The sequence below is a fragment of the Azolla caroliniana genome, unplaced genomic scaffold (assembly GCF_043228905.1).
Source record: "Azolla caroliniana isolate FFs.n. ecotype wild unplaced genomic scaffold, voAzoCaro1.0.p SCAF_875, whole genome shotgun sequence".
Lineage (NCBI taxonomy): Eukaryota > Viridiplantae > Streptophyta > Polypodiopsida > Salviniales > Salviniaceae > Azolla > Azolla caroliniana.
This window is the reverse complement of record NW_028231310.1, coordinates 3027-14066: the sequence shown is the minus strand read 5'-3', so window position 1 is coordinate 14066 and position 11040 is coordinate 3027. Positions and strand designations below refer to the sequence as shown.

At 41.0% G+C, this 11040-nt stretch overlaps 1 protein-coding gene across 1 annotated transcript; it reads left to right on the top strand.

Moving 5' to 3' along the window:
• The first annotated feature begins 2732 nt into the window (after nucleotides 1–2732).
• On the top strand, nucleotides 2733–8493 carry LOC147847549 (lipase class 3 family protein). Its single transcript, XM_087339058.1, has 6 exons — nucleotides 2733–3043; nucleotides 3355–3694; nucleotides 3838–3990; nucleotides 6451–6987; nucleotides 7304–7597; nucleotides 8056–8493. Exons 1-5 carry the CDS (start codon nucleotides 2748–2750, stop codon nucleotides 7484–7486), a joined length of 1509 nt encoding a protein of 502 aa, XP_087195184.1. The 5' UTR covers nucleotides 2733–2747; the 3' UTR covers nucleotides 7487–7597; nucleotides 8056–8493.
• Nucleotides 8494–11040: the final 2547 nt, after the last annotated feature.

The window sequence follows — 11040 nt, the reverse complement described above, 5'->3', positions numbered from 1 at the left end:
CACTCAGGCCAGACAATTCCACAGTGAACGAGCCGACCCGACCAGTACAGCAGCAAGGCACCAGTAGCATGTGGCTACGGTGGGTAGGCGAGCAGATCGCCGGAGCGGTCGAGTACATAGAGGCGGAGGAGAGAGCGCACCACGAACGGTTGCTCGTCACAACCGTAGATCTAGAGACGGCCCGGTCCAGAATCCGGAGCCTTGAACAAGACTTGGACAGGGTCACAAGGGAAATGGCTCAATTGGCTTTGACAACACAAGTCCAAGCACCGGTGACTCCGGGCAATGTACAGAATAAAGCGTCAGATCAACCTGTACATAGCAATCAGACCCCGGCAACGGAAACCGTTCCGGAGAGAAATGCGGCACAAGCCCAAGAGCTTGCGGACTTAAAGGATGAGCTAGCTGCCCAAGAAGCGCTGAGGAGCCGCGAAAGAGAGTTGAAGACGGCAGCGGAGGCAGAACTTAAAAAGACTGCTGAGAATCTACGCCGGGCCGAGGAGAGCTTACGAAAAGGCCACCAAGCGTACGACCGGCTCAAGGAGGAAAAGGAGAAAATGCTGCAAGAGAAGGACAGGCTCCGGAGAAACGCCGAAACAGAAGTAGAGCGCCTGAAAGAGGAACTCCGGCAGCTAAAGGACCGGGAGGACCGGAACCATCGCCAGATCAACGGCAAGCTCAAACAAAAAACGGAGGAATTTGAGCACTTGCACCGGGAGTATAAACGGTTGCAAACGGAGCACAAGGAACGGACGGATGAGCTCCGGCAAGCAGTTGATCGGACCGCAACGGCATACGCTAATGAACAAGCGGAAACCAGAAGACGGTTGGAAGAGGCGGAGAAGGTTCGGACAGAGCTCCTCAGGCAACAGCAGGCGGAAAAAGAAAGAGCGGCGGAGGTACTGCAGAGGCTGCAAACAACATATCAAGGGCAGCTGACGCGCTACAGAGAGCAGGCGGAGGATACGGCTAATCTCATCAAGCAGTTGAAGGAGGAACGACAAGTTGTGGAAAGTAGAGCGCAAATGGGAGCAAGTCGTATCCAGGATATCATGCGGGCCTGGTTGAACCAGACCAAGAGCTTGATTGACAACGGGTCCGTCAAATGGTGGACCAAGTGGGCCACGAACGCGGCGGAACTCCAATTGCTCCGGGCCGACGTAGAGAACCGGCGGAAGGAGGGAGATGATTGCTATATGCTGACTTCCGAAGACTTCACCGGCATAAGAGATGAGCTGGCCGAAGACTTTCAAGCCTTGGCAGAGGACCAACTAGGGCAAGTCCGGCAACTTGTAGCTCAGCTGGACGACGACAGGCTGGAGGCGCAGATCCAGTTTGAAAGCTACGAGAGGTCCCGGATCCGGGAAGAGAAAGCACGAGAACCGGTTACGGTCAACCTCAGTGATGAGGAACCGTTACTGGAAGGAGACCGGACCGGAAGCAGTCAAACGGAGATGCCGGAGTCAGAGAAACAAACGGAGCAGCCGCCTATAGAGCAGCCGGAGCAGCCTCAGTCCCAACCGCAACCACAGCAGCAGCAGCAAGCCCAGCCGCAACAACCACAACCGGAAGAACAAGTGGAAACTCTGGAACAAAGTATTTTGGACAATTTGGGTGAACAATGAAGGGGCCGAGAAGGGTTCGACGTACAAGGTACTGTCCCACGGGCGTGCCATGTGTTACCGGCCGGCAAGAAGTCCAAAATACGGAGTGAAGGAATTAATTAAGTATGGTTGTAAATAAGCATAGTGTGGACGGACGGACTGGAAACGATATGCCGTTCCAGATCCGGACGGATCCCGAATAGGTGCGATAGGCACCGTTTTGTACTACGGGCCGGAAACCTATTTAAAGGCCCGGACCCCATTGTAATCGCAGCGGATAATTAATAGAGCATATGGTGTTTATACTTCTGTGTTGATTTCCGTTCTGTACTTACTGTTATATCTTACGCGTGTAATTAACAAAAGCGATCTAATCGTGTAACCTACTTAAGTCGGTGTAATCGTTGAGTCATAATCCTATGCCGTAATCACCCTTTGGTGAAGTGTCTCCGTGACACCTTGTGTTAGGCCTTGTCCGGTCAGAGAATAACATGGTACAATTGACATGACACTGGTTTGTAGCCATGTGCACTAATCCTGTGAGCTACGGGCCCTGCCTAACTGGATCCCTTTCGGGGACCATTTATATAAATGGATGCATGTATGTGTGCGTGTGTTAAAAGACGAGCAACATTTTAAGATGTAATTTTTTGTCCGGTCTTATAGCCCATTTTGGCCTCTTAAATGATGCAAATATAGCTTTCTTTCACCCTCCATGCCAAAGCAATTGGAATATGCAATACCTTGATCTTTGTCCGAGATTCCCACATCTTTTTGTGGGCTTTCCTTTTAAGCCACCCAACTTATTTGTGTAACCCATGACCCTTCTTTTTAGCAGCTTCTTCTAATGTTGCATTCATCACTTCCAACATATCTACGGGTGCTCATTTTTTCTTTTTGACTACCCCTATCCAAGGAGCATTTGCTTTTATTAATTTTTGAGCATGCTCAACTTGAGCTTTAGCATCTTTAGTGACCCCTGCTCATGTTTGTAAGTGTGATTTGTTTGTGGTAGTGAAACCACAAATTGCTCGTTGAATGCAATGTGGAAAGTTCAATGTTTTTAGTAACCATATACTTCAGTATGGTTTTGTTCTTTGTAAAGTCACGCATTTAAATATTAATATGTAAGGAGCTTGACTTATGATTCTTTGTAAGTTTCACAGGATATATGATATATGTATGTGTGACAATGTACCCCCGAATGAATGTCGTCCATATCTATCACACTTTCAACAATGGCTTGGGCTTCCAGGAATGACAATCACTGAGCTTGGTAGAATCGCCGAACCCTTGGAATTATGCAGTGCAACATCTCTGATACCGATTGGGTGGACTGGCATTCCAGGAGAGAAAAAGAAGAGCCCATTCAGAGTTGATGTGTGTGGTTATGGGCTTCATTTATGTACACTAGTCAAAGCTCAGATCAATGGCCAGTGGTAAGATTATCTTATTTATGCACATGAGATGGTCAGTAAGTGATTATGCTTATTGTAAAATAGATCAAGATGTAACTATTTCAATGCATTTGATATACAATTATCATGTAGTTAAAGTAATCATGTATATTTTGCAGGATATTCAAGAAGTAACTATTTCGTGCATTAGATATTTAACTACCATGTATTTGAGATGATTGTAAACATTCTAATGTCATGATACAACTATTTCATGCATTAGAAATACAATCACCCTAAACCCTATACTGGAAAAGGTGTAATAATGTCATTATGAGTGTTTTATGGTGCAGGTGTAAAGCCATTGTAGAATCCTCTCCTGAGGCTAGTGAACTACCTGAAGAACTCCAGAAAACAGATAGAAAGTTACAGAAGATGCGCATTAGGATTGGAAAACCAATTAAAGAACCATCCACAATTCCAGAGGCTGCCAATGCAGAACACAAGATAATTGATAGAGAATATGAGCAAAGCATTGCTTTCATTGATCACAGCATCAGCAGCACCTTTGAAACAAGGAACTCTGAGGAGGAAAATATTACTGAGGTCATTATACACTGCAGCAGTGATTTTGTGACTGTATCAAAAAAAGTAGTTATGAGACCTCGGCGTGTGCGACTTCTTGGACTAGAGGTGATCATTTTTGCATTGTTTTCTGAGCATGGAAGTGGAACACTTTATGGCAATTCGTTTCCTGTTCTTCTGATCACAGCACAATGCATAAATGAATTTAATGAAATCACTCTCACAAATTTCCTTCCTTCAAATTTGTGCAGGGTGCTGGAAAAACTTCATTATACTATGCTCTTCTAGGACAAAGTTGGGCCACAATGTTCAATACAAGTGATGGTCTGTTTCCTGATGTTAATCGAAGAGAAGGAGTTGCTGAAGGAGTAGCTTTTGTTGATCCAGCTGGAGTCAATCTTCAGGTGTGTTACGATACAAGTGGAATCCAAAGATATTTTGATTTTTACGATGTGTGCATGCTTGTGTTTAGAATATGTCCTACAGAGTCACTTCTAGTCACATTGTCATTTGGAGGTCACTTCTTCCATGCAATATTTTAGGATATTTTCCATGTGTAGGGCTCATGATTGGATTCCATTGTACTACTTCTATGAGATGCACTTCAATTACTGAGGCATGTACTGTGTTGAGTGTTTTGCTGAATAAGGACGATTCCTAGTTGCGACACGATATGCAAATCAACAATGTATGAGGAGTTTGTATCAAGGGACATGGACTTTTATGAGCTTCCTTATGCCCACTATGTGAGGTAATTGAAGATGAGGACCAACAATGCTTGGGACTGTTGTTGTTAGAACTGAAAAGGTGGAAAAAGAATTGTTGAAGGACAACAGTTCATCGGCAAAGAACCTCCACAAATTTTGAAGGCAGAAGTTTCAGTCCACTTAAATTCAGAATCTTAATTGTGTAGCTAAAAAGATTCATTGGTATCTTAAATTTAGTTACATCTATTTGAGCAATTGTTCTTGAAGACAAGACAACATTTTAAGATGTAGTCTCTCATTGGTCCCATAGGCCATTTTTGCTGCTTAATCAATGTTTAATAGCCTCCCCATCTACATGTGGACACAAATACTGTCCCATAGTCATGATATTGTCAGAGATATGTAACGAAGCCGCCACCCCACATGAGATCATATCATTTGAATTTGCTGCACAACCAGGATTGTTGAAGCATCATTCAAAATAGTCAACTTCATAAACCAGATCCCAATTTTTTCACATCAAATAAATGCATGAAGACATTTGAAGCATCAAAAGAAATGGCAACCATAGAACATGGAGACTGATTGTGATACTCACAAATGATGTATTGGTTCAATAACAGTGGCATTGGGATTAATAACTTGCCAGTCTTCCGATGATGAAGGGAATGTGGTATTGAGGCAAGACCTATGGCAACTCTATACTCAAAGGCTTCACACCAAGGGAGCCTTTTCTCACCAATATAGTCTACTATAAAGATAATTTTATGAACTTCTCAGAGGATGGATTCATACAAAGACCAAGGTACACGGATGCCTACATGCCCCATAACTTCCACAAAGCAATAGGCCAACTTATAGTTCCCTCCAACTGCTTAGAGATTGAAACAGGATGAGGACTTCACATACCTAGAGCCAAAAGATTTCGCAAAATTATGTGAAGGAAAGATCAGGAGGGAGGAATAATTTTGCGGATGCCTAGCTTATAATCACATAAGAGAAGAGTATGCCATCCTCTATGTGGATTCCACCACCATTTGACAACTGGTGAAGAAGGCTGACCACGTCGCCTTGGCCAAAGCATGCTTGAGCATAAAAAACATAGGGAATCAACCCTTATAAAAAGCATGTGGGATGTTACAGCAATCACACATTGCTGTCTTCTTCTGTTGCCCCAACGTGGTAAGGTGTCATCACAGAGCGAGCAGAGTTATTCCAACGACAATGGAAACTGCAAATATCGAAATATAATGCACATGGGCCATACCATCATTAGATCATGAAGATTATTGCTCACCATGTCCAATCCGCTCAGACACGTCCAGATGCACTTGGTGAACTTCGCCATAGCCTCTTTTCACTACAAGAACCAAGCTCGGATACAGTATCCTTTCACCACTACTCAAACTAATGCATATTAATTATGCATTTGATGCTAAACCATCTCCAAAGCCATTCCACTACATGCATCAAGATCATTGTCCTTGATTTTTAGGAAAACTATACCCTTTTTGAGTGTGGATCAAATTAATTTACCTGTATTGTAAACATGATTTATCTTGTTGTCTGTTTGGCCTCGAGTAGACGTTAATATATCTTTTATTCTTTTTTTTTTCAAAGAAAAGTTTCGGTCTATCTATGTTCAGAATTTTAAGCTCTTACATATGTAGATGCTTTAGTGCGCCATGCTTAGTTATATTTACTTTGGTTGTCATTCTCAAAGATGAGAAAAGATTTGTCTTGTTTGGTCTTGTAGATCATTTTGGCCTCTTCAAAGTCATTCATATAATATAGTTTCATGTATGCCATGGAATTTCAGTTTAACACAACTTTGTAAGCAGACTAGCATAATGGTTTAGAATAGTCTTTTACCGTCTTACTCCTGTATTGTTAGATTCTCTGTTCCTTATTTCACAAAGCTTTAATAAGGACTGGCATGTTCACATATTTAGTATATAAAAAGCTTCATACGTAGAAAATGTTGAGACTAGTATTTATGCTACGTAAACATTGAGTATGCTCAAAGTGGTCTAATAACAGCTCACAGTAATAGTACTACAAAATGCTTGTCGTAACGATCTTTTGAATTGAGGGACACAGTAAGGGAAGTCACTGATGATTAATATGGAGTTCTAACTTCCTTCCAATGTTTGTCAGGATCTATCTGGTGAAGTTGATCTGCTAAGACAAGAAGTTTCTCCCATGGAAGGAAGCAAAAAGGTGGACCTTATCATCCTTGTACATAATCTTGCTCACAAAATTCCTAGACTACATCAGTCTGAAAAACCAGCACTTTCGGTTCTATTGGATGAGGTAGCTGCTGCAAGAATTCCCAGAATTTTGGCAATCACCAACAAATTTGCAGTTAGTGCAGAACAAAGACAATCAGCATCTGCAAGTGTGATAAGAACTTATCAGATACCTTCTGATCTTTCAGTTATTGTAAATTCAAGCCCCTATGTGTTGCATCAACATAGAGTTGGAGGTGACAACAGTTCCATTACACAAGAAAAACTAGGTGTAGATGCGGTAGAAAGGAGAATGGCAAATTTGAACAGGCTTATTGCTGCTCCTATCAGCCTTATCCAACTTCCCTTCCGTAGAAAGGACATGGTTTTACCTATCGATGGTGTCAAAAACTTGAGGGATCTGGTGAATCGGGTGCTCTTGGAACATGAAGATGCCACACTCAGGGTATCCAACATCTCTGTATTTAGTTGTGGTGTTTTGACATGCTTATGTATGTGGTATGAATAAACCTTGTTTATCTGTACTGTTTTCCATGCTATCCAAGGAAGATACGAGGAAAGCTTGTTTCCTTGTCTTCCATGCTATGTACAATATCAGAAAAATTTCTTTAACTTTTATTCTAATATTGTTTTCGCTGCTATGGTATACACAAAGATTGTCTCTTATTTTAGTAGTGTTTCTCCATGCTATCAAAGAACCTTCTTTCTCTATTCAGTAGTGTTTTTCTGTGCTTTCTATAAAGTGCATTCTCTTTTTCCAGGAATTCTGTAAGGAGCAATTGTTAGAGGCAATGAAGGATGACTTGTTAAGAGCTACGGCTCATCAAACGAAGCATGGTAAAGGAGCACTGACTCCGACAGCAACAGCTTCTGCCGTTGGTGCAAGCCTTGGATTGCTTGTTGCCGTCGTCGTTGCTGCCACTGCAAGCTTGCGGAAACCATAAAACAAATCCACTAAACTGTTAATAGCTATAATTTGGACAGCATTTTCCAACATCATGTGAATTGGGTTATGAGAAGAAAAACAAAAGTAAAACTCAGTTCCTCTTGGGAAGGTCAGCTATTTGACTTGATTCAGTCAGTTTTGTAGGTTTCTTCTTTTTCTTTTTCATTTGTGACAACTAGGAGATAGTTTTAAAGCGTTCAATTTTACTTCACAAATAATATATATTGCCTTGGGGGGTGCGGGCAGAGTTTGGCCTTTGGACAACAGCCTTCTTATAGGGCAAGGGTCCGAACCACTAGGCCGACAAGGGTTTCACTAAAATGGTGAGCGAGTCCAGGTTTTTGAACATCCTGATTGGAAGTATTTATAGAGGGAATTAAATCTGATAGGAATATAAAAATTTCTATGAAATTCATATATATTTGTTATATATTTTGTCATAAATTTAGCCAGTTTAACAGAAGATACATTTCACAAACACTCCCCAGCCCATTTTGTTTTTTTTATGGCAGTAGTATTGATTTCTTTTGTAATTCCTTATTTTATATCTCTCTTGGTTTGTATCAGGACAATAATGCACCACTATATTCATGGGCAGCGACAATGATACCATTATTTACTAGTGTAAGTAAAAAGATTCATTTGTAAGTGTAGAATCATTTCAATTGTTGGGTTGAATTGAACATTCTCTCAAATCTTAAAGGAGGAAAGGAATTCTAGTAGGGCTTGTAGAATGTTGTGTATACTAATTACTAGGTTTTCACTGAAAAGGATGCAGTGTAACACTGTAACTAGTGGATGTTACAGTTACCTTTTTTATTTTATTATGTATACATTTTAAGCGTTTATCTATAAATTATTCTTGTGGTTTCTTTTTGAGATATTAAAGAGCCTTTATTTAGAATCTCTAGCCTAGGTGCAGTTCAAATCACAATCTATTTGACTCAAGAATTATACATGTATACCTATACATAACTGGATTATTGATTTACGTTTTACTTAGTTACATTTATTTTGGTTTGTTGTTCTTAAAGACAACATTTTATGATGTAATCTCTAGTTTGGTATTCTTATAGGTCATTTCGGCATCTTAAAAAAATGTTAATCTCTTTCCTCTATCTTTGAACTACGCATTGATAAACATGAAGAAGGATTAGTATGGTCCAAAACTCGTGCATGAGCTTATTTTGATACTCTTATATGTTGATGATGTTGCTTTGTTTTCATGTAATTTGGATGATATGTAACACTTCATGTAGGGGACACATTTTGTCAAATCGGTGGGCTAACTACTAAAGTGGACAAAACAAAAATGATGGCAATAAAGACAGTACAACAGAGAAACTACCCCATGTTTATATTCAAGGGAGAACCAATGCAAGTGGTGCAAAGCTTCAAATATCTTGGTATTAATGGCCCATTGACAAATAGGTGGAATGTATGTTATGGGTCTAAACTTCAAGTGGGTTTGATTACTTACAATATATTTGAGAATGAATGCAATCGAAATGATACTCGGGGATGGGAAGTGAGATTGATGTTCAATGCTATGTTGTTGCTTTATGGAGCGGAAGTGTAGCTGCTTGATCCATTAGAAAATCCTCAACATCCTATACCATCATGTTGCTAGAAATAGGTGCTTAATCCATAGAGGTACTAGCCATGCAAAAAGTATACAAGCAGAATATGGTTGATCATAGATTACCCAAGTATAGAGAACATAGGATGTGAAGTATAAAAAACTAATAAGAGCAAAATTCTCTCACTTTCATAGGTGATAGACATTATGAAGTGGTTTAGGAGAAGTGTTGATAGATCAAGCTCAACTTAATTTAGTTATTTAGTCAACCATATAGCTTCGTAGTTACTTAGATAGGATCTAGTTAAAAGTGTTGACTATAATACCTTAAATAGGACCTTGTGCTTAAGTGAGATATTCTAGATCCTCCACTCTTTAGTACATTTAATATAGGACTTAACCCCTTAGTTACCTATATTCTACTCACACATATGCACCTTTGCACATGAGATGTATATATACCTCATTATGGGCATTTTTGTATTTGATGATGATAATGATGCTAATTTAATGTAGAGATAATAATCCCCCATCTTGTGTTGCTCGTAAATGTACTTCTCTCTCTCTTCCTCTCACACACTACACACACACATCACTTAATCTTTCGCTTAACTTAATCACATAATTAAGTATTAATTAAACCTTGCTTAATTACCTAATTCTTAACATGGTATTAGAGTGTGTGGTTTAGCAAATCCACTAAGCTCACCCGACTCTGTGATTGTGTGTTTGAGACACTGATGACAAAATTTGGCTATTGGCTATTGTAGTGTCGTTACGTAGCACGTGTATGTGATCGAAGGAAGAAAAGCAAAATAAGAGAAGACACTACATCAAAATGAACACATAAATGGGTAGCTTGCTCCCTAGTGAAAAGCTAGACCGAAGCAATTATTCATCTTGGGAGTACAAAATGAACCAATACCTAGTTAGCCAAGGGTATTGGAGCTACATAAACGATGCTTAAAAAAATTGACCCGACCCAAAGAATGGCTGGGAGCAAGTGGTGAGTTGAGTCATGTATTGCTTGGCAACATGTGTCCATGACCACATGCTTAGCCACATTCGAGACACCAAGTTGCCCAAAGAGGTGTGAGAGAACTTAAAGAAAATATTCGTCGCCAACACAACCGCCAACAACATTTGGCAAAAAGACATGTCCGTGTCAGACTACACCGGCAAGATCAAGAGCATTTCTGACTAGCTTGGCTCCATCAAAATAAACTTCGATGAAGACAAGATGGTTCAAGTATGCTTAGGTGGCCTCGCACAACAATTCGACTTGTTGAGGACGACAATCTTGGCGAGGGAAAACCCTCCTTCGTTCTTTGACCTTCAATCAATGTTAATGGTTGAAGAGAACTACGTCCAAACCAAAACCAAGACATCGAAAGGACAAATGTTTTAAACAAATTTAGATGGTGGTCGAGGACGAGGTCACGACGGAGGAGGTCACGATGGTAGAAGAGGCCAATTCGGCCCATCACACGAAGGGAACTCAAACCTTCACGGAAGCCATCGAGGAACCTTTGGAAGAAGGGGGAGCTTCCATGCCGAACAAGGTTGGCAAATGAGGCCTGCAACTTGCAACTATTGTGGAAAAATCGACCATCGCGAGGAGTGCCGAAAAGGAAGAAGCGAGTCGCCTTCGACAAGTCGACAACTCACGAATTACGCCACCAACTCCGAATACGGTGATTAGTACAGACTATTCGTAATGAGGCATAGAGTGAACTCTATGTCGGCCTCTAACTCTGTGAGAACCTCCAATTCGTAAGACGTGTGGTTCATGATTCTGACACCTCACATCATATGATGTCACACCAAGAGTGGTTTCGTGACTTACGAACGTCGGACCGACCCGACTTCATAGAGACGGGAGATGACACCACACATCCCATTCGACACATCGGCAATGTCGCATTCGGGAAAGAAGGCGAGAAAAATTGCATCAAGAATGTCTTGCACGTGCC

Coding starts and splice junctions, on each gene's coding strand:
- LOC147847549 (XM_087339058.1), top strand. CDS start 2,748: ATGATTCTTTGTAAGTTTCACAGGATATATGATATATGTATGTGTGAC. Junction 3,044..3,354: donor GCTCAGATCAATGGCCAGTG/GTAAGATTATCT, acceptor TTTATGGTGCAG/GTGTAAAGCCATTGTAGAAT. Junction 3,695..3,837: donor TGCGACTTCTTGGACTAGAG/GTGATCATTTTT, acceptor AAATTTGTGCAG/GGTGCTGGAAAAACTTCATT.